Here is a 25,016-nt window from a genome sequence, read left to right on the forward strand (position 1 = left end):
CCTGGTTTGAAACCAGCTGAGGAAGAAAAGTTTGCTAGATTCCATCTCTGAAATAACCAGCAAAACACAGGGCTGAAGGCACGGCTTAAGTGATAGAGTGCAAGCCAAGCCAAGCACAAGTATTGAGATATATGTATATATATAGAGAGAGACAGACAGACAGACAGACAGAGACAGAGAGACAGAGACAGAGACAGACAGACAGAGAGAAGAGAGAGGCAGAGACAGAGACAGAGAGAAATTGTATGTCTTCCAGAATGAAAAAGTATTAATCTTTCTTTTTAAGTTCCAATATAATCACATTGTTTGTTTCCATGGAAAAATGGGGTTTTTATTTATATTCATCTTTTCCAAATTTTCTGATCTGTTATCTAGAAGGAATCCTAGACAAATTAAATTCCTCACAGCAGAAGGACAGAAGTTAGGGAAAGAGTGTGAACAGAAAAATGGAGAGACGTATTGGCAGGAAGTGGTTAGCAGTGGGCGATTTCTGGAAGGATTTCTTCCATAGTAGTAGAAGGGTTCTTTTAAAAACTGTGAATAATTGTCTAAACTTATAGCAGCTGTTGCTTTGAAAAATCTGGGCAGAAGAAGGACAATGTAAGGTCCTGAGGATTTCTAGCAAGGAATTTGTGTGGTTGCCATAGTTATAAACCCCATGGGGTCGGGGTGAATGTCAGGAAATAGAGTAAAGATGTTTCTATTCCATTCCGTGGAATAGCTTCAGTGTTACAGGAGCAAAATGGTAGCCACAGACTCTAGCAGTACCTTAGTTAAGGCTTTTTTTTTTTTTTAAAGAATTATTGAAAAGTAAATAGTTTATTCGCTATCTAAAATGATACAGAGAAATATTATAGAGCATTTAACAACAGCTTTCTGAAATCTTGGTTACCCACATTGTCATATTTAATAGCTTTCTTTAATAATATAAAGAAAATTTTAGTCTACTTTTAAATGAAGAAAACTTACTATAATCTGAATCACAAGTTTTCAGCTTTATATAAAGTATAAAACAAAAATGGTGAATACCTAAAATGAAATTTTAGGGACATGATTATAAAACAATGAAACTAACGTCATTGCGTTTTCATGAAACTATTTTTTACATAGCAACATAATAATTGTTTTGTAATGTTGCATATTACTTCATATATTTACATAATTTATCTTTTTCTCTCTCTTACAGGAAAATATACATGCAAGAGTAAGTACTTTTTTGAATTAACATTTGGTAATTGTACATGTTTGTAGGATGCAATCTGGTATTATTATTATTAATTTACTTTATTGTTATTATTGTGATGTACAGTGGGATTACAATTACATGAGTCAAGTAATGAGTACATTTCCTTTTGAACAGTGTCTTCTGTTCCCTCATTCTTTCCCAGTCTCTCCATCCTGTAGTTTATAATAAGGAATATACAATTTACAAAATAGAAATTATATCAGTTGAATCCATAAATATCTGTCATTAATGTTTGGGTACAGAGTAACCACAAGGAGAGACAAAATTCCAGAAATGAAATAGAGGACTCAGGTACCATATAGGGGCCTGTAGATCAGTCAATGAACTCAGTTAGGTACCCACTTCACAGGTCTTCTATTTCAGAAAGGATATGGATCCCTTAGGATAATTAAATATGTATAGATTTGAGTTAGGTTTCAAATTATGAAATCATCTGAATTGCAGAGTGAGGAGCTTTTTTGTCCCTTTACATATGAGATGCCTAGCTACCCTGGAGAGTGGCCACCTCATTATAAAAGCCTGTGTCAAGTACTAGAGCTTCATAGCTGGTTGTGAGAGCCATGTGTCACAAATTTGGCTTTGGTTCTACTTGCTGAAGTCTTTATAATCAAGTGACAAAGCAGAGAGAAACAGAGATTGAGAGCAGGAAAGGAAATATCTTTGGTGCAGTTAGCATGCACAGATTCATCCATACAGAATACTTAACCCATGCTTTGTATGGAAACACTTGCCTATAAAACTGCCCTAGCTTCTGCAGCAATCCTGCTGTATAGGAGTTGGCAGGATTGGTAATGCCTATTCATTACACCAAGAACTAAAAGAGAAGGAGGACAATCACTGCGGGTGTCTGGGTGAACATCAAAGCCAGCTGGGCAGGACTTATTTTCCTCCTGTTCCTCTTGCTGAGGTCAGGGAGGCCACACGCTGCCACAAAAAAGGGTAAAAGGCAATGTCAAACGCAGTGTAATTGTGGCTATTTAGTAGTGAAGGCCAGCAAAGCCAAGAGTGCATTGAAGTCATGGGAGTTTGTAAATGCCATCCAAAACATTTACAAGTGAAAACTGCTGATTTTTCTACAATGTGCATTTTTTTAAATGTCAAATATTTATAAATTATAAAATTGTTATTTTGAATTATAATTTTATACAAACATGAAAGACAGTACCAGAGTACCCAGAGGGATCACAGAGTCTGCAAGAAAGCCTCCGACCCGTACCTCATTCTAAAACAGGAAAGAAAATGTCTGTTCTAAACAACTCTATCCAGCAATGTTTTCCTTTGTTAGTCATGCAAAAACATGAAGACCTATGAAGTTCTTTTCCACATATGTTCCCTGTCTGACCAAATATTGCTACCTGCAGAACTCAATCACAATTCTTACTGGTCTCAAAATGACATAGATGACTGGTTGTTCACTTTGTAACATTGCAAAGTCAAAAAGAAATGAGAAGAGTGGTAATTAGTAGTCATGTCCCAGAGTTTAAAACCTTTGACATTGCAATAACTTCCATGTCATTGAAGGCTATTTTCTTACACACACACATAGACACAGAACAAAATAGAGCATGTATTATTTTCTGTCAGCTTGCAACTCATTCATCAATTCATCATGGACCTCTTTCTATGTCAGTCAAAATAAATCCACATCTTTAAATTGTATAATATTCTTTATATATGCATAACTATATATCAAATAGTTAATATATCACAGTTTATATGATATATAATTTGCATATATAAATGATATATATAATATACCATAATTTATATTTATGATAATTTTGTTTAAACAAATCCTTACAGTTGAATCCTATCTGTCTTATAAATGTTGGTGTTATATGCTCATTGTTATGCATTATATTTATACAATAATCTCAGTATTGGCTTAGGATGAATTTCTGAAAATAGAATTGTTCCATTAAAGAGCTTTTGATGACTTGTAAGAAAATTTCATAAAAGTTGAGCTAATTTATATTCTCACTATTCATGCATGAATTGTTTATTTATTGACTATATTTATCAAGACTAAATACTATTAATATTTTTAACTTTGTACTTTGGCAATGTAACAGGTCTCAAATGATACTCTGTTGTTTAAATAGCATTGCTAATAATTTTGGGCATTTTTAATGCATACTTACACATACTTAACATTACATTGCATTTCATTGCTAATACATGAACTTTTGGGGGGAGGGGGGATCTGGTCGTGGGAACTGAACTCTGGGCCTGGGTGCTGTCCCTCAGCTCTTCAGCTCAAGGCTAGTGCTCTACCACTTGAGCCATAGTGCCACTTCCGGCTTTTTTCTTTTTGCTTATGTGGTGCTGAGGAATCAAACCCAGGGTCTCATGTATCTCATGTATGCAAGGCAAGTGCTTTACCACTGAGCCACCTTCCCAGCCTCATGAACTTTTGTTTTTTGTTTTTTTGTCAGTCGTGGGGCTTGAGCTCAGGGACTGGGTGCTGTCCATGAGCTCTTTTGCTCAAGCCTAATGCTCTACCACTTTGAGCCACAGCACCACTTCCTGTTTTTGAATAGTTAATTAAAGATAAGTGTGTCATGGGGACTTTTCTTCCTTGACTGCCTTGAAAAATGTAATCCTCAGATCTCAGCCTCCTGAGTAGCTAGGATTTTATTGAGATATTCATCTTTTCCTAATAGATTTATGTATTTTTAGTGAATTTATTAACTCTTTGTTAGTCTTGTATATCATAAGTAATTTTCCAGCTTATTATTTGACTTTTAACATAGTTTATGGCTGCTTCTGTCTTTATCTTTTATCTGCATAGTTTTGCAGAGCTAAATTTTAAATAGAGATATAACTTTTTTATTGTGAATTTCAGATTTTATTTCTTGCTTGTTAACTCCAAGATTAGTTTTTAAAGTGTAATCACATATATTCTTCAGGTTCTTGTATGGTTTCCTTTTTTATTTCTCTTTTTATTTGGTGGTGGAGATCAAATTCAAGGCCTCATGCAAGCTAATCACACACACTGTTACTGAATTATGCTCCTAGAATCTATGTTTTATTTTTGACTTATCTTTTTCTTTTTTTTCATTATTATCTCTAAGTAGCTGTACAAGGGAGTTTTAATTCAACAAATTAGTTTGTAAGATACTGCATCTTAGTTAGTGTTACCCATTTATCATTCTCTTCCATCTTTCCCAGCCCTATTCCTCCTTGGTTCTATATTCAGCAATTAAATATTTGACCTATCTGGAATCTGTAGCTTATAATTTCCAGGAGTTAGTTCTTAGTCCTTCAAATGATCTTTCTGATTTTTATAACATATTGAGAATTAAGCAGTTTCTGATTTTTGTGTAATTAATCCTTCTTATTCTGATCCCCAGACAAATTCGCCCCACTTCAACAGGCATTCAATAACTATAATTGATGAACTTTGGGAAGTGGTCAAATAGTGCCTCTTAAAAATTACTGGTTCTGAGCTGGGCGCTGGTGGCTCACGCCATGAGACTCCTATCTCCAATAAACCACCAGAAAACCAGAAGTGGCGCTGTAGCTCAAGTGGTAGAGTGCTCGCCTTGAGCTGAAGAGCTGAGGGACAGCGCCCAGGCCCAGAGTTCAAGCCCCACGACCGACAAAAAAACAAAAATAATTACTGGTTCTGTTGGTCAGCTACATCAGTTACCACTCAGTCATTACCTTTACTCTTCTAAAATATACTGATAGTTTTTTTTTATAGTTACAACTTATTACAGAAAATGCTTTTTATTATTGTGTAACAATAGTAGCATTCTTTAAACTTGACTCAAGGAGTTTTATAAAGATGTACATTTTAAAAAGGATCAGTAATAGAATAGATAATTGTGGCTACTATAAAATAAATATGAAATATAGGATATTTCTGAAAATGAAATAGAGGATACTCTAAGCATTTTGATCAATAGTTGTAGTCTTTTCTTTCTCTTTTCTGTTTCTAAATAAAAATATAGTTATGCCTTATGATGATTTGTTTTTTTGTTTTCCACCAAAGATTTCATATTGCTTAAATGTTATTATATTTTCATTGTGCAGTTTTTTCCTCTATTTGATGTAAAGTTCTCTGCAGTAAAACTAGATGTTGCTAAAACAAAGCTAGCTGTGTTTGCTTGATTTCATAAAATCCAGAAATAATTTGTAATGAAAATGATGTAAGGATAGCACTAACATCAAAGTATTTATGATAAAGCAGAGGAAGTTGAAACAGAATTAAGATGGATAACTACCTTACATTTCAGCCAGTTGTTTATCGGAAATTGTTACACATTCGCTACTTATGGAGGGGCAGGCAGGTAAAAGCCTACTTCCTGGCAGACACAGGGATAGGATTCATCTGCCTCCCACAGTTATCTGAATTTAATCTTACTGGGTGGAATTAGATGAGGTGAACTTTCCACACCAAATGCCTAGAGTGTCATTATCTTATAACACATCCTCTATCTTTTCTACCATATTGCTTGTCTGTCTGATGCAGATAACAGAACATCATTGCCCATCACTTGGACAACTGTCCAAAGTATATGTCTGAAGACCAAAGTATATTGCAAATTTCTCATTTTTTTCAGAAAGATGCTTTTAAGACTTGCTTTATGACATTTTTAAAAGAAACAATAGTCATTTGAATGTTGTCCTTTGAAACATGAAAGGGAAGAAATAGAATTTTGATGCCCAGCTATGATGAAGGAGAAATAATTGTTATCATTTAAACACAATTTAAGCTCTAGGTTGGTTTTGTGACAGGTATACACATAAAAGAAAGAGGGGCAGTTCAAAAATATAACTGTTCCCTTTAATACATCTGAGCTATTTTTGGTTTAATGTCTTTTAAAGAAAAGTACACATAAAAATAGAGAATTCTTATAAATAACCATTAAAGTTAGATTTTCTTTGAAATATTTGACTATGTATTTTGAAAGTATTTTCTGTGGTTTAAGAAACTAAGTTAGGTATAATTAAATGAAAAAACTTAACAGAAAATCTAACCATAATCATAAATCTAATATAATTTGCTCTATTATTTTTGACATTTCTGACTTGTTTCTTAAGGGAATTAATTCTAGATAAGTGTGAAAATTGTTGCATTGTTAAACAATCTCTTTAGATACAAAAGAAAATGCTATTTTTCATACTTTAGGATTATGCTACTGATATGCTTTTCATTATAATATGTTTTTAGTTGTTTTTCAGTATAATAGTTTTCATTTATTCCATTCAGTTCTCTTGGAAACCAATAATCAAATACTTTCTCCTCCCATTTCTGATTCTCCTTTGATCTTTGGTTGCTGTTCTCTCTCCCTTTTTAAATTGATTTGGTACAAGTGGAATAAGAAATACAAGATCAGGTATATTAAAGCAACCTTTCACACCCTTGTAAACTGTTAGTATTTATTTTGATATTCCTTCACAATGTTGCATTTAGTTTGCTTAATCTTTGTCTCTGGTATTCTAATTTTTAAAATCAAGATTAGACGCCAACTCGGTATCTGATGTTTTTGCTTATCAGCTGGCACTCTGCCACCTGAGCCAGGCCTCCAACCTCTGTATTATAATTTGCTATGAATAAAATTCCTCATGAATTTTGAAATTTCTGAAATGTTTCAGATAAAGTAAAACGTATTATCCAACACCTGAGAAAGCTGTCATCTCTCAATCTACTATTATAGCTTGAGAGGATGCAGTAGGTTATAGTGCAGTTACAGTAGTGATAGGGAAACTGATCGTTGGCTGGCAAGTAGGGAAACCAGAAAGTTCCAGATCGTACTAAGTGACATGGATAAAATAAAATGAGGAGAGATAATAGTAATATATGAGTGCATGTACTATATCCCTGTATATATCTGCATTTATCTGTTCAAGTACACATAATAAAGTTCCTTACCTTCTTATTTAGTGGGGTTGAATTAGATGGTCTGTAAGGTACTTTCAGACCATTTCTCAGCATGCAAATCATTTAATTTATTCAACATTTATGTCTATTTTATTTTTCAAATTACATGTCTATTGTCTACCCTAAAAATATACGAGTATGAAGGGGCTGGGAAGATGGCTCAATGGTAGAGCGCTTGCCTTGCATGCATGAGGCCTGGGTTTGATTCCTCAGCACAACAGAAGCAAAAAGAAAAAAGCCGGAAGTGGAGCTGTGGCTCAAGTGGTAGAACGCTGGTCTTGAGCTGAAGAGCTGAGGGACAGCGCCCAGGCCCAGAGTTCAGGCCCCACGACCGGACCCCCCCCCCCCCAAAAAATACAAGTATGTGGCTGGGATGTGGCTCAGAGGCAAAGTGCTTGCCTACCAAGTACAACGTCCTGGGTTTGATCTCCAGTACCAAAAAAGAAAAGACACACACAAAAAAGAGAAGGGCTAGTGGGAGAACAAGGGAAGGGGTAACAATGCTCAACAAGTAATGTACTCATTGCCTTCCTCACGTAACTGTAACCCCTCTGTATAGCATCTTTACAATAATATAAAAATTTTTAAATACAGTTTTTAAAAATACAAGTATGAAAAATTCCACTTGTTGGGATTCTTATTTGTCTTTTTGTATAAAGAACCTTTTAGAAATTATTGCCTTTTGGCTGAACTATTAATGACAGTGACTTTTTAGCTTCTTCCCATTGGTGAGGTGCCTGCCCAATGGAACAGCTCTAATCTTCCTTTGGAAGGGCCTAATGGGAGAGTCTGGTGTGAGCGTGAGCATCATCATTGCATAGTCACTGCAGAGCTTACAAGTTTCACAGGAAAGCAAGTGTGTGATAGTGATGTTAGGAATACTTGTGGTAGTGAAAGTAACGAAGAACTATTGAATTTACCATAAATCTTTTCTGGAGATATTCTGGGACCCCCTGATATATTGTCAACGCAGCTTTTCAGTTTGGGAAAGAGAGTGAACACAAATTTTCTTTTTAATCAGACTTTGCAAGTCATCTGTTTAGAATGTTTTTCACTTGTTTTTGAGAAGGGTCTCATGATCTCACGATGTAGCTCAGGCTGGCCCTGATCTATCCATCATCCTTCCTCAGTCTCCTGAGTGCTGATGTAGATGTGTATCATCAGGCACACCATCTGTTTAGCTTTTTAAATAGTGAGTTTCCTCACTAATCATCACTGACATACAGAGGAAAAAATGTTTTCTTGTTTGTCATGGAAATCACATTGTGAAATTGTTTCTCACAACATTATAAAGCCTATTACATATGTATATATACAAACACATAAATATATATTTATAACTATATGTGGAACACAGATTAAAAAATCATGATTTCTGTTCCTTTTGGTTGATTTGTCTTTGTTTGTTTGTTTGTTCGTTTTTCGTTGTTAGTGGGGCGTGAACTCAGGGAATAGCTGCTGTCCCTGTGCTCTTTTGCTCAAGGCTTGCACTGTACCACTTGGAGCCACAGTTCCAATTCTGGGTTTTAGGCAGTTTGTTGGAGATAAGATAAGCCTGCCCAGGCTGGCTTTGAACTATGATCCTCAGATGTCAGCTTCCTGAGTAGCTAGGATGACAGACATAAGCCACCAATGGCAACCATGCTTTGTTTGTTTTCTTTAGTAATATTGTCATTCAGCCTTTCTTATTATTTTATTTGTTCTTGCTTTCAATTGTACAAATTTTTGTAGCCAAAAAGAAGAGAAAGTCTTAAGAGAAATCATTAAACATCACAAAAATGTAACAAACAAAACAATTGTATGCACAAGTGACATTATTTGTCTCTGTTACAGAGGCAAACCAAACCTATTGGATATGGGCTCTTTGATGATCAAACCAATCCAGCGTGTGATGAAATACCCACTGCTACTGTGTGAGCTTCGGAATTCCACCCCTCCCTCCCACCCGGATTACAGGGCACTGGAGGATGCTTTTGCTGCTGTGAAGGACATTAACGTTAACATTAATGAACTGAAAAGAAGGAAAGACTTAGGTAGGAAAACACATGATGGGTTGGGTATTCTCCATGACTGAGCTGTTCTGTCTCTGACAATCACAATGTCTTGAGTACTACTCAGTGAACATAATCACTTGAAATCTTGAATTCTAAGTTGGAGAACAGACTGTGGGTTTTGCTTTGACAGCTGAGTCTATGAGAACAACATGAAGCAAGAGAACTGACCAAAAAACAAAACAAAGCAAACAACAAAACAGCCTTACTCAAATTCTCAACTTCATTTGTGCACTGCATTGTTTTGTGACATATTGTGGGCAGCAAATTCCCATAGCCTGTAGTCCTGTCACCAGAGGACTGTGTGGTAGGGAGACATACACAGGTGGCTGTAGCAGTAGAAAATTATTGCAGAGGGGCAGAGACAGGTGTGACACTGGACTCATCTGGAATAGAGATTCTGGGGGTAGTGATTGCTCTTCTGATGGAAGTATACTTATACTTCTTCCCAAAATAAATAAATGCCACTTAGCAACTTTTAAGCTGAGACATAAAGTTAATGTCTAAATGGAAAATTTTCATCTGAAAACAGGAAGATAATTACCTGTACCTTGTTTATCCCAGAGGTAGGACATCTGGGTCTTCTCTCAGTGTGATTAATATCCAAAGAGTTCTTCATTGGTTTTGCACTTCGAATAGAAAGATCTTGATTCAACATTAAAATAATGCTAGGACTTTAGAGCCAAATGGTCTCAACCCTTCCTTTACTTTTTGTTGGTTTCCGTCTCCAATATTCATTCAAACGGTTCTGTTAATAAGTTAAAATTATAGAGAAAAGCTTAAAATAAAGGTTAAAACTGTAAAAGACATCATAAATAAAAGGAAAAGTGCACATACAGGATTACTATCCAGAATATGCAATGATCAATAAATGAATAAGAACATACTAATAAAAAGAAATTCACAGGAACATCAGCAAGTATTTGCTAACCATCAGGGGAAGAAAGTAAAGTCACAGTGACCTTTCATTCCCAGCCCAACTGTTTTATAAAAAATTGTAATGGATAATGTTCAGTTCTACATCTCAGTCTGAAAGTGGCAATCTCAAGGGGAAACCCCACTTTAGAGAATAATTTGACAATATTTATTAAAGCTGACTACTTACGCACCAAAGACTCAGTAATTCGTCTTCTAGGAATATGTACGAGAGAAAACCTTGCCCATGTGGTAAAGAAATAAGTACTAATAATTAACATTATTCACAATGTTAAAGGTTTGCATAATCATCCAGATATTGGATTAACCATGCATTTCATACTATGATACTATGAAAAGATTTTTTTAAATCAATGAAATAAAATTGCATGTATCTATTAGACTAATTTCAAAAATACAATCTTGAGCTTTTAGAAGGAAATTAGCAAATGAATAAGTTCAATATGGTACTAGTTATATGAAGTTTAAAAACATGTAATGCTATGTATTATGTAATTCCATCCATATACAGGAAAGGAATAAAGATAAGCAGATATAGGAGCCCTAGTATGTGGGATAATAATCCTTTTGGGGTATCAACAATGAGAGTAAGGCTTCAGCTGTTTTGTTTTGTTTGCTTTGGTTTGTTTTATGAGACAGAGCCTCACTATGCAGCATAAGCTGGTCTCAAAATCAGCATCTTCTTGCTTCAGCCATTCCCCCAAATGCTGGGATTACAGGGATGTGCTACCATGTCCAGATAATACTTTTTAACAAAAAATATAATGGGTAAAATGTTAAGATGTGATAATACTCAAAAGTAGATTATAGCTCTTATATTACACTTTGTAATTTTTTGTTATGATTTAACCTATCTCAAGATTTAAAATTTTTTCCACTAAAGTGACTTAAGTTTACATCACATTTTATTGCTTTCTTTAGACCTTCTAGGTTTCTTTTTCTCTGTCTCACTGTCTGGTGTGTGTGTGTGTGTGTGTGTGTGTGTGTGTGTGTGTGTGTGTGTGTGTGTGTGTGTGTGTGTGTGTGTGTGTGTGTGTGTGTGTGTGTGTGTGTGTGTGTGTGTGTGTGTGTGTGTGTATGTGGTGTGTTTCTCTTTTCTTTCCTTTCTTCTCTTCCTGAACCAGTGTGGTATTGCAGCCTGATTTTTGCTTCTTAAATCACTTTTTTTCTGTGTATGTATGGTTCTGGGAACCAAACCAAGAGCTTTGCCCAAGGGCTAAAACAATGGTCTGTTGTGAGCCTACCTCCAGCATGCCTTTTGTTTGGGGGAAGTAATCATATATCATGAACATTCTTTCAGGTAATAGTATCTTCCTTTTCTGGTTCCATAGTATCCTATTTATGAGTCCATCATTATTTATTAGACTATTGCTCTATGGGAAAAATTTATATTTTGCAAATAGAAGAAAAACCACAATAAGCAATACAAAGTATCATATGCTTAATTATGAAAGTGGATTGCCTGGGCTTCCTAATAATAGACTGCCAATGTTTTCATTTTGGTTAGATTCTGCCATGTTTTTCTCTTCAAATTTATGTTAGTTTCATCCACACCAGCAGTGCATATGATTGTCCACCTTCGTATTCCCTTATCAACACTAAGTGTTAGGAGCATTAACATTTTGAGTTCTATGAGAAGCATAAAATAGCTTTAAAGATACATAAGTAAAACTCAGAGATGTTACTAAATTTGTCCCCAATTGCTGAGTTGGTGAAGACCTATTTTAAGATTTGAGGTTGCCCTAAAATGGGTACAGTTGGTTTTTTGATACTTGGGTCATGATATACTATTCCAGAAGCCCAGATAATAGATGCCTTATCTGAGACAAGAGGGAGAGGTTTTTTTCTAGTAATAGGGATTTCTTTTTTCTTTTCATACATGCCAAGAAAGTAAGTGTTCTGTGGTAGAACACTTATTTCCCCAGTTCAGAGATTTCTTTTCTTCTTCTTTTTTTTTTTTTTGCCAGTCCTGGGACTTGAACTCAGGGCCTGAGTGCTGCTCCTGAGCTTCTTTGTGTTCAAGGCTAGTACTCTACCATTTGAGCCACAGTGCCACTTCCAGATTTTTTTAAATAGCTTATTGGAGATAAGAGTCTCATGGGACTTTTCTGCCCAGGCTGGCTTCGAACTGCAATTCTCAGATGTCAGTCTCCTGAGCAGCTAAGATTACAGGCATGAACTACTGGTGCCCAGACCAAAGATTTCTTTAATATGGCAGGCAAATTAATTTGGTGCCCTGAGGAGTCAAAAATTTTTTTTAATTTAATTTAGGAGTCAAATTTTTAAGGGTTGAGTTTTGGAAGGTTCTTGGGTGGGGGTTCATCTGGCATATGAAACGATGGGCCTACAGCATATGACATCTTCAGACGAGGGTCAAAAGCCATATGAATTTTTACCTTGAAATAAATGTTGATCTTGAAAACTTGTAATGAAGTACACACTTCCTATGCTGCAGTGCTCTGATATGAGAATGCACTTTTCCTTTTCAGTTCTAAAATACAAGAAGAATGATGAGGATGAATCACTGAAAGACAAATTGTCCAAACTAAATATCCATTCAATTAGCAAGAAATCAAAAAGAGTGACAAATCATCTAAAGATTCTCACCAGGGGAGAATCACAGGTAATTTTTCTTCTTCAGTCACCTGCGTTTTCCCAGGGAATATTAATGCTGACGTCTTTATGAGATTTTGTTTGTTGTTTACAAGGTTATAACAAGAACACTAAGAATCAGAGCTGGGAAGGTGACTCAGTGGTAGAGTGCTTGCCTTGTATGTATAAGGCCCTGGGTTTGATTCCTCAACACCACATAATCAGAAGCCAGAAGTGGCACTGTGGCTCAAGAGGTAGAGTGCTAGCCTAGATAGCTGAGAGAAAGCACCCAGGCCCAGAGTTCAGGCTACAGGAACGACAAAAAAAAAAAGGAACACTGAGAATCAACACACAGTAATTGTCCTATTCTCTTTGTTTTCCCTCTCTTTAGGGAGAGATGAAGATGTGAGTAGGGGGTGGGTAGATTTGATCTCAGCTCTGATTTTCCACTAAGGAAGCAGACAAGGAAAAGCTCAGGACATAGGGACATGAAATAAGAATGTTCTAGGCGTCCAACATCCAGCACATAAGCTCCCAACAACATTATCCCGCATCTCTGTTCTACTTCTGCTTAAAAAAAAAAATCTAGTGCTGGGTGCTGGTAGCTCACATCTGTAATCCTAGCTACTCAGAAGTCTGAGATCTGAGGATCATGGTTCAAAGCCAGCTCAGGCAGAAAAATTCCCATGAGACATTTCTTCAATTAACCACTCAAAAACTGGAAGTGGAGCTGTGGCCCAAAGTGGGAGAGTGCTAGCCTTGAGCAAAAAGAGCGTAGGTGCCCAGGCCCTGAGTTCAAGTCCTATGACTGAGGCGGGAGTCGGGAGGGCGGAAGGGAGGAGAAAACAGAAAGAGACAAAGAGAGAGAGAGCGAAACCCTGGCTTTCCTTTAGGACTCCCTTGATGTTCATATTATCTTTATTTCATCTATGAAAAAAAGAAGTGTTCAGATGCATAACTTATTGGAATGGTTTTCCAGCTTCTCCTCTCCTTCCCACATACTCCCCTGACACACGTTCTATTAGTGGGTAACTGTTCTTTGTCAGCTGTTTAGCTTGGCTTGAGCCACTTTCATCTCAACCCTTAATAAATAATGGATAGATTAGCAAAGGCTCTTAAACTTTAATGTGCTTAAGGAGAATTATCCGAGGAGCTTGCTGAAAGGCAGATTCTAAGGTTCGACCTGGTTCAAGGGTATGACCAGGAAGTCTGTAGTTTTACAAACTTTCCAAATGTTTTGAAGCTAATGATCTTGAAATGAATGATCAGTGGAACACACTTTGAGAATCACCCAATAGAAAGCTCTTGGCCCCGAGATGGGCTTCTAGTTTGGAAGAACAGTTCTCAGCCTACTATATACACTGTCTTAACTTTTTGCCTTCTCAGTTACCTATTTTCATCACGTTTTATGTTAACATCTCCAATATTTTTAGCTTAAATTAGCAACTGTGTGTTCATTCAACACTTCTGTTTTGCTTTTTGTATTAGAGAAAATGTGTTCTATTTATTTTTAGGATATATTTATTATTATCTTTAGTTGTACAAAGAAGTTTCCATTTAGCAAAGCAGTTTATGAATGCACTAGATGGTGATCAATGTCACCCCTTTCAACAATCTCACCCATCCCTCCCCTCCCCACTCTCCTTAATTTTGTAGATTGAACATTAGATTCTTGACTGCATTTTCCCTGTCTTTGCTTCATTCATCAACCTTTCTCCCCTTGATCCCATCTCATTCCTTTCAAGTACCTGATTTTATTTTGCTGAAGTTTGATTTTTGCCTTTCTAAGAATTACAATATTAGCGATCTTGCTTGAATCTAGCATATGTCAGTTAATACATTTGTATACACTTGCATACCACCCAATATAGTTACTTAGGCATTTGTCACCATTTGTTTTAATACTTATTGTATTTATCTCATGCTTAGCTGCTGTGGTCTTTTTTTTCCTTCTTCCATTAAGTCTTTGCTATTTTCTGACTATTTAATCAGAAACAGCCAATTCCTTCCTTGGACAACCGATCAACTTTCCCTTTCTATTATAACTTTGGTACTGTTCACATTTTCAGAAATCAGCACAGAGCCAGATCTTTGAAGCTATTAAACCTTGACTCTCACACCATCTATACCACTTAAGTATTTGTCTTGGGAGCATAGCTTAAGTTCAATGTAACATCTGTAAACTGTAGATTTTATTAGTGCCTCACATATGGGATAGTTCTGGGGATTAAATAGAAATAGTACATATATAAAAATGCATCTAATGCAGTGTGTAAACACTCAATATATACTGGTTGTTATCATCATTATTTTATGTCATTATATCATTTTCCTTTGAACATGTAGTCTTCTTATTTTGCATGAGAGTGAAAACTTCTTCATGCTCCATGTCTTGCTGGTAGAGGCCTGATTACCCCACTCCTAGGACTAACAAATTCTTAGAGAAAGCAAGTAGTTGGGAACAAAACTTTTATGTACAAACCAACCAATCCTGAGCCCGATTCACCTCCTCCTCTAACATTGAGTAAGTCACTATTTTTTTTAACCCTAAATCATTCCAGAGTTCGGTACCCAGACAACCAGAGACCAGCTACTGGAAGTTTGAAAGTAGACAATTCTAAACTACATCTGCTTCCCTTCATTGACTTTCCCAAGGAAAGCCCAATAAAGGCATTAGCCTAGACTTTCTCTTCATTCTGTCTTTGGCCACCTGATCAAAACATGGTGCTCCCCTGTGGCTTTGTGTGACTTGTAATGATCCTTTTGTAGACACATAAATATAGTATATTTCTTTCCAAGCCTTAATCTCATTTTCTCTTGTGGTGGCATGATTTTCCACACCAACATTAACAGGGACATTCTTGGGACCGATAGCAGATATCATTCTTGTGTTCATTTTTTTATACCTTCCTAGGGGCTCACACTAGATCCATTGAATAGAAGAGGCTTAACGTAGAAATAGAATGTGAAAGTTAAGGACATTTCTGTTGTGTGATGATAGATCAGGAAATAGACAGTCAGATCATTTCTACTAAAGGCCACAATAATAAAATAAAATTGAGAATTAATTTAAAAAGAGATTGTAGGTCCTGTTGGCGAATATATACAGAGTTCAAATAAGTCTCTTCCAAAATCTTTCTTCTGACTCAAGATAATGCTGTTGAATAAAATAAGCAGCTTCTAATTTGGGACATACTCTTGTGTAAGCTGTTACATATTTTTTTTATCACATCTATCAACTTCTTATACTTTTCAATTGTGAACAAAAAGTGAATTGTAGTTAAAGTAGCCTGCAGGGATATTAATTAGATTTTTCCCCTTAATCTTTTTAGAGGTTGTCCTGTCAGCAACGAAGCATTTCACAGTTAATCAGAAAATCAGCTGCATAGGCTGGACTGGAGAAGAGATAAATCTCAAATCAATCAATTTTGCACTTGTCAGCAGCTCAGGTGAAATATTGGTAGAGTTAGGGTATAAAGCTATTACCTAAGAGGAAGATTCTGTTCAATTCATCATACATGTATTGAACTCTCAGGTACAGACCACAGTGAGAGATTAGAAATTTAAAAACTAGCAGGTTAAGTTCTGAATTCAGTCTGCTTGGTTTGAATCTTGATTCTATCTCTTAATGTGAGTGTTTCTTTAACTGCCTCCCCCGACCTATGTTAGGGCAAAGACCATGCATCTATCACAAAGAGATTCCAAAGCATAGTAGTTTAAGTTGGCAAACCATTTATTTTTCTAATAACCTTTGAGATGGGAGCATATAGGCTCTGCTTCATAAAATCCTTCAGAAACACAGTTCCCCGACTTTTGCAGCGCTTTTCTAAAACATAGTGTCTTCATCTGACTGGTTGAAGCTTACGCATTGCCATATCGTTCAAGTCCCAAGGACCATGGTACAGGCCAAGACTTAGGAATTAAATGCACTTCCCTCAGATCTTGTTTACCCCAACCCAGTTACAAACACAGGTCTAGCTACAAAGAAGTCTGGGAAATGGGGGTCACTTGCAGGGCATCATGTGTTCAACTTAATCCAGAAGAGTAGGGCTTATTAGTTTAAAAAAAACCAAACTAGTGGAATGTTAATAATACCTGCACCCTCTTGAAGCTTCTGTTTCTTTACCTGTAAAGTGAAATGAATCAAACCTACCCCATAGTTATATGAAAATTAAAATGAGTAAGTGAAAGAAAGGCTTTGGCACAATATCTGAAACATAATTAGTGTTTAATAAACGTTAGCTACTATTATTAAAGCAGAAATATTTAATCTTAAATACTTGAAATTGATCCAATGGAGAGAATTGCTTAAATAATTCATTAGGGTTACAAGTGCACATAGGAGGGAGAAATTGATTTTCTACCATAGAAGGAATAGCAGTGGGGGGGGGGATTTGCAGAAGAGATGACATTGAAGCTAGTTTCTTAAAAATAAACAAAAGTTTATGAGGTAGATAAAGAACAGCAGCATATTTCAGTAAAGCAGCATGAGAAAGGCTTGACTATGGTGAGCTAGTCTTGGGTACTATTTCTTACCTTGCAATCCTTGCATCTCCCATGTTCAATTCACTTGGATCCTTGACCAATAAGTGCAAAGTAACATATCTAAGGATGGCTCCCTGGACACTGCAATGACAACCATCAGTCCCAGAATATTGTTCTCCATATCAGACTGGTTTGGAGCATGGAGATCCTAAGACTGAGGGAACTGGATGTTCTGTGGATTACAAAGAACTCTGCAGCCTATTTCATCACGAATTTTCTAGATAAATACTACAAAGGAGTTTTAACATTAAATAACATTCTATCATTACTATCCCTTAAGTTCTACGGTTCACTGTGTGAAATTCAGAGCCCAAATCAACTACAAATATTATGTGTCTAACTAAACTATGATTCCATGGAGCATTAGTGTCCATGTCCAGCACTAGGCTGGGTCTGAGTTTGTCTTATGGCCATTTTGATTGCTAAGAAATAATGTTTACCTGCAACTTCAGTATGACTGTCTTCTAAAAAAAATGCCAAAAACATATAAAAGCTACATTTATCTGAATGCTAGTAGGTATCACATGTAAAAATGACACAACAACGTAACTAAACCTATGTGACCCCTATTTTAACTCTGAAGATTGCTCCCCAATGGAAGATTAGTTATTATTCTTTAAATTTGATAGAGTTATATCAAATTTAATAGTTAATAGTTACATTTTTTTAACTATGGGCCTAAGAGTATTTCGTAAATAAGCCCTGTAAAATATACTGGAATGGTTCTTATGAGAAAAACAGTATGTTCTAGTTAGTTGATCAAATATTGCTATTGTACAAATCTACAAGTTAATATAATTTATGTCCATACATAATATGTGCTATTTTTTAAAAGTGCAGAGAAAAGGTTTATAATCTTACAACTGCTATGACATAGGTGCCATTGTGAAAATGAGCAACAGCAAATTAAGTTGCATGAAATGACACAGCATTGCAATAGTAATTGAAGGTAAGGTTGCTGTGTCCTTAGAAAAGACTGTGTTATGTAGAGATTTCCATATCAACCAGAGGTAGTTTTGTAATGTGCTGGGCCAGTATATTCTGTACTATTTTTTAAAGATCAAATTCATTTGAATTATGAAAACAAATAACATATATATCGTAGGTAAAAGATAATACCTTTAACAGAGAAGAAAAGCTATTTAGAGCTTTAGAGAAGACGGTGAGGCACTGCGTGAAGAACATTTCATTTTGTCTTCATCACATACAGGTAGGTGAGACACAGCTGTTTTCAGTGTTTCTGTAAGAATGCATTGGTTTCCATAATCATCATAAAATGTGATCTTTCATTCCTTTATATGATAAAACTTACTATATCAAATTTGAAATTCTGAAGAAAGCAGGTGAAGGAAGCCAATGTAAGTGGGCTTTGTTTTTTAACCCCACCCCCACCCTACCTCTTCTACTTTACCCAAGATTCAAATAACCAAATGGTGGGGCTTTTTCTCAGATGATTGTCATGTGAACCACCAGCCCGTTTTCTTTATAATAGAGATGAATTCATTCACACTGCTGTACATGAGGCAGAAATTATATTTATTTATCTAGGTTTACTAATAGATCTCTATGAACTAAAATCAGTATAACATCAGCAGAAAGGAAAATCACAATACAGATACAAAACCACAACAAATAAATTCTCTCACACAATCATATTACAAGACAAAAACACCTACACAAGTTTCCAGTCTCTCCAGAGGTGGTTGTGACCCTCTTAATCACCAATTTCAGCAAAGCAATTGTAACGGAGCACAACTGCTTTCAGTAAAAAAAAAAAAAAAAAAAAAAAAAAAATTAAAAAAAATGAGCAAACAACCAAAAAGTCAGGAGTGTCTTCTGTGGGCCTTTCTGAGGACACATTGTTTTTAATGACATCTCCACGAAGGCCATGATTATGAGACATAAAAAAATAGCAAAGCTCCATGTAAATTGGGTAATCCATGACTTCCCGTTTCAGATATCTGAGTTGGGGAATTGATGCTTGCACACTTAGATAAAATGCCATACCAGCAGAGGATTAAGGCGACAAGCATACTGATTTGGAGACAAGATTTCATATTCTGTGAGGACAGGTAACCATTGTGGTTGCATTTCTGGTCATTTTATGATTGGATGCAAAGCCTGATTTTTACAATCAAGTTTTCTAATCTCTTCCTAAAGCTCTGCCTTCCATTAAAAAAAAAATCCTAAACATCGTTATAGCATCCAGCTGGCAGTGGGACCTGACCTTAATGTTCCTTTCAAGGAGAAAATACCTCTTCGCAACATTTACTACAAAGTCTTTTATTTTCACTGACAGACCATAAAAAAGTAAGCATTTTCTGTCAAAAAGACTCTTACATTCACTAAGGAAAACTGGTGATTAAATTTTTAGAAATGAGTGATTTCTAAAATACAAAGAATTGAGTACTAAAGAATGGACAACGAGAGAATTGAACAGAGCTTACTCTTAACCAAAGAAGGTTTCATAAAAACAGATTATGAGAAAGTGACACAGGGCAAGGAGAAGGAAATAGCTTCTTACATGTAGCCTGATGGTACACAATTTTTTTTTGTAGCTTTTTTTCCTTTTTGACTTTCAGGGAAATGGAGGGTTAGATGATGAAGTTTACCTTTGGGATATGTTGACTTAATACCAACTTCAAAACTTGCCCTTTTTCTAACTTTGTTGTTTGGTTGCAGGATGCTGTGCCCTTTGCTTTGCAGAGTGTGACACAACTCCAGGAGATTTCACACAACAAAGATGAAGAAGAAGAGAAAACCTCCTCAGAGACCCCAAGTAACGCCCTAAATCATTGTCAGGACTTTGTAAGTTATTTACAGTCATAGATACTTATAGATGAAGCCATGGGATTTTATAAAAGCAGGAGTATACACTGGAGTCTACACCAAAGCCAACATTAATGTCAAGATGAGGAAACTTTAAATAGTATCATGAAGGGGTTTCAATTCAACAAGTCAGATTATGAGTATCTTGGTCAAGGTTATCTTTCCAATATTCTCAGAGGGGAATTTGTTAATTTTAAAATAAATTTAAGATATTTAAGGAATGAATTAGTGAAGTTTTTTTTTTTATCACAGTTGAAATGTAAGACAACCTTAGATTGTGTTCCTAGTAGTTGGTGCTTGACAACTTCTAGGAACAATACTGAGGTTACGTCTGTGTGTGATATATCAGGGATTTACTAAGTTGAAAGTGTGATTTTTCTTAAAGGAGCCTCTAGAATGCCATGAGTCTTAAACAGCACAGATTCTCTCTGAGCATAAGACTCTTATTAGTATATGCACACTGACCAGCAAAGCTTTCTAATTGAGAAAGGACTTTTACATAACAAATATTTCTTCTGTTCCGTGATAAAATGTTTGTTGTCTATGACTTCTGTTAAATATAAGTTGAAAGCCACAAAAACCATGCTTGAGTCAAAATACTTGAGTAATAATATCTGGTTAACATTAATTTTAATGTACTACAGGCATTATCATTTCATAGTAGCATTTCATGTGTTATATGGAAGTTTAGTAGGCTCCTTCATTATGAGGTAACTGGCAGTTTTGTGTTTGCATGAATTGGCATTTTGGGTCAGATAAGTTTTTGTGAATGGCCCTTGTATTGAAGGATGTTTAGCATTCAGTGCTAGCCTATTGGGCTCAAAACCTCAGGAAGGTGTACCCATCCTAGTCAATGTCAAGGGGTGCACACCTTAGCAAATGACCCAGTCCCACTGTCCTAGAAAAGCACTCAGAAACTTCTTGCTTTTCTTACATTGTAAAATGGAAAGTGAGGGCTGCATCTGAAGTAAGATAATAGGTCACCCATGGATAGATGGATAGATATCCAGATGGATAATAGATAGCATAGATAAACAGACGACAAACATTTTCAAGTCATAGGTCTAATGGAAAATGCATGGTTACTGTTTAATGTATTTTAAAGTCTAATTACATTTGAGAAGAGTCCTTCAGCTTTTGCTCTTTAGGTTAATTCAGATTCATTAAGTCAATAATTATTTATTGAGCACCATCTGAGCACATGCTATAAAGCCTCTGCTTTAGAAAGCAAGCTTCAGCTGGGAGGTAGCACAGTGGCAGAGCACTTGCCAAGCAAGTGCAACATCCTGGGTTCAATCCCCAGTACCAAAAAGAAAGAAAAATGTTTTCTAAAAAAGGAAACAAGCCTTCAAACTTTGACAAAACCATAACATGATTAATTAGGCTAAATTAAAGGTATCAAAAAGTTCCATATAGGGGCTGGGAAGGTGGCTCAGTGGTAGAGTGCTTGCCTTACATGCATGAGGCCCTGGGTTCGATTCCTCAGCACCACATAAGCAAAAAGAAAAAAGCCGGAAGTGGTGCTGTGGCTCAAGTGGTAGAGCGCTCGCCTTGAGCTGAAGAGCTGAAGGACAGGGGCCAGGCCCAGAGTTCAGGCCCCACAACTGGACCAAAAAAAAAAAAGTTCCATATAAAACTAATATTTTATTGATAACATATTGAACTCTCTTTAAAAATGAAAAATTGATCTAAAGATAGAGCAATTTTTTAATTTATTAATAAATCTACAAATTACACTATGAGTTAGATTATGAATTTTTGTCTATGAATAAAAGTTGATTTATTTTTGAATACAAAATAAATTTATTTTGTTTGTACTTAACATGATTTATATGTACTGGCAAATCAGCTTATACCTGTGAGTCACTGGATGATGGATATATATGTATTTATAAGATATAATGATATATACAACATATTCATCATATACATATTATGTACAGTAGTTATATAAAATGTTGTGATTATATTGCCTGCAGAATCCAGTCAAGTAAAAAACACAATAGTTTGTCCCAGATACAGTAAATAGATTTTTTTGCTTAAAGTTCTCATTAAGTAGTGAGCAGCTGTATATTGATTATTTCATAAACTCAACGTCAAATCTAATCTGTGTTGGCGATGGCTACTGCCAATAAGAGATTGATCTCCTTCTCTTCTGGATTTCCCAGGAGTTTGAGACCAAGTTACCAGAAGCCATTGAAGTTAATTAATACAGGCTGCAGCTCAGATGCTGATTTCCTGAGATATCTTTGAGTTAGGCCAAAAATAGAAACTACTTCCAAATTATTGTAATCATATGTATATATATATATATATATATATATATATATATATATATATATAAGGGTAAAGCAGAGCAATTCATTTCAGAATAGAAGGGAAAGAGAAGGAGAGGAAATGGACACAGGGTGGTCAACTACTGACATGGAGTTGGGTGTTAATATGAAGTTTATTTCCCATGATTTAGACCTAAGGATGTACTAATTCAAGATTACAGGATCACCATCAATACAATCCTTGTACATAGAGAAGAAAATTATAAGTCTAGTTGTTTCTGCTATAAGAATAAAATGCTTTCTATGATGAAAACTTTAAAAACCTGAAAAAGGAAATCAAAACATAACTTAGAAAGTGGCAAAACCTCCCATGCTTCTGGATTGGAAGGATCAACATCATGAAACTGGCAATACTTCCCAAGGCTATCTACAAATTCAATGTGATACCTATCAATATTCCAACCTCATTCTTCAAGGAAATAGAAGAGGCAATCCAAAAATTCATATGGAATAATAAAAGACCCCGAATAGCAAAAACAATCCTTAACAAAAAGAACAGTGCTGGAGGAATATCAATACCAAATTTCAAACTCTACTTTAAAGCCATAGTAATCAAAACAGCTTGGTACTGGCACAAGAACAGACCTCAGGACCAATGGAATAGAATTGAAAATCCAGAAATGAACCTACAGACCTATAGCCATCTAATCTTTGATAAAGGAGCTAAAAAAATAGAATGGAAGAAAGACAGCCTCTTCAGTAAATGGTGCTGGCAATATTGGTTAACCACTTGTAGAAAACTAAAGCTATATCCTTATATATCACCCTGCACCAGAATCAACTCCAAATGGATAAAAGGCCTCGGAGTCAAAGCAGACACTCTGAAAACATTACAGGATGGAATAGGAGAAACCCTAGGTCTCCTTGGCACAGGCCGAAATTTTCTTAATAGAGACCGACACAACAAATCAAAGAAAGATTGGACAAATGGGATTGTATGAAATTACAGAGCTTCTGAATGGCAAAGGACATAGCTAGCAAGATCAATAGAAAGCCCACAGAAGCTGGGCACCGGCAGCTCACTCCTGTAATCCTAGCTACTCAGGAGGCTGAGATCTGAGGATCGCGGTTCAAAGCCAGCCCGGGGAAGGAAAGTCTGTGAGACTCTTATCTCCAATAAACCACTAGAAAACTGACAGTGGCACTGTGGCTCAAGCAGTTGAGCGCTGGCCTTGAGCTAAAGAGCTGAGGGACAGCACCTAAGCCCAGAGTTCAAGCCCCATAACAGACAAAAAAAAGAAAAAGAAAGCCCACAGATCGGTAGATCCTCACTAGCCATACAACGGACAAGGGTCTCATATCTAAAATATACCTGGAACTCAAAAAATTAAACCCCCCCAACAACAAATTATCAAAGAAACAACTGCCCAATAAATAAGTGGGCTAAAGACTTAAAAAGAAACTTCTCTGAAGAGGAAAGAAGGATGGCCAATAGACACATGAAGAAATGCTCAACCTCCCTAGCCATAAAAGAAATGGAAATCAAAACAACATTGAGATACCACCTCACCCCAGTTAGAATGGTTATAATCAAGAACTCTAATAACAACAGATGCTGGAGGGGATGTGGCCAGAAGGGAACCTTACTGCATTGTTGGTGGGAGTGTAAACTTGTTCAACCACTTTGGAAAGTAGTATGGAGGTTCCTCAAAAGACTTCACATAGAGTTCCCCTATAACCCAGCAATCCCACTTTTGGGCATTTACCCAAATGATCACAAACCAGACTAAAGCTACCAGCACGACTTTGTTTATTGCAGCATTTTTACCATAGCTAAGATATGGAACCAACCCAGATGCCCCTCAGTAGATAAATGGATCAAGAAATTGTGGTATATATACACAATGGAATTCTATACCTCCACCAGAAAGAATGTCATTGCCCCATTTGTTAGGAAATGGAAAGACTTGGAAAAAATTATCTTAAGTGAAGTAAGCCAGGCCCAAAGAAACATAGGTCTCATGGTTTCCTTTATTTGCAATAACTAGTATATGTCTGAGTCAAGCAGAAACGGTCAGATAAGTTGATGTTGGGTGAAATGAACCCGAAGATAAGTATTCAAATGTTTTTGCTTTCATGCAATTGTTTCTACCATATTTATAAGATGATTTCTTTGTTTCTTTGTATGTCCCTCCCCCACGGTATAACCCCTGCTTTCACTGTATTTGATGTTGGTATACTTTGTGGAGGAGAAGGGAAAAAAACAAATTGTTTAAATAGGGATACAGGTGGACCCATTGCAACAATGAGATGTACAAGACGTTCTGTCAAACTTTACAACTTTGTTGGGCAGGGGTAAGATGGGAAGGGATGGGAAGGGGAAACAAAGGAGGAGGCAACAATGCTTGATAAGAAATGTACTCATTATCTTGCCCATGTAATTGTAACCCCTCTGTACGGTATTTTCACAATAAAAAAAAAGAATAAAATGTTTATAACCAAAGTGTTATAATCTGAATAGGGGGGTGCTTTCCATTCCCACATAAAGACCCGAGTAGTCAAGGATTTGGGACTGAAGTGGGAGGAAGAAAATACAGCCAACTATTTGTCGGCAAATAGTAGGAGTTGTGTGGTGAGTCATTTAGTCTTGA

At 36.1% G+C, this 25,016-nt stretch overlaps 1 protein-coding gene across 2 annotated transcripts in view; it reads left to right on the forward strand.

The window, feature by feature from the left end:
- Arhgef38 (Rho guanine nucleotide exchange factor 38) overlaps positions 1–25,016 on the forward strand; it is an 88,512-nt gene that overhangs the window by 54,647 nt on the left and 8,849 nt on the right. For both annotated transcript variants that reach the window (XM_070022385.1, XM_070022387.1), the window contains 5 exons: positions 1,187–1,204; positions 8,970–9,169; positions 12,613–12,746; positions 18,366–18,470; positions 19,943–20,068. In XM_070022385.1, the coding sequence (XP_069878486.1) occupies positions 1,187–1,204; positions 8,970–9,169; positions 12,613–12,746; positions 18,366–18,470; positions 19,943–20,068 (583 nt within the window). The remainder of the gene's footprint in view (positions 1–1,186; positions 1,205–8,969; positions 9,170–12,612; positions 12,747–18,365; positions 18,471–19,942; positions 20,069–25,016) is intronic.

Source organism: Dipodomys merriami, unplaced genomic scaffold (assembly GCF_024711535.1).
Source record: "Dipodomys merriami isolate MVZ:Mamm:240054 unplaced genomic scaffold, mDipMer1.0.p SCAF_15, whole genome shotgun sequence".
NCBI classification, from domain to species: Eukaryota; Metazoa; Chordata; class Mammalia; order Rodentia; family Heteromyidae; genus Dipodomys; species Dipodomys merriami.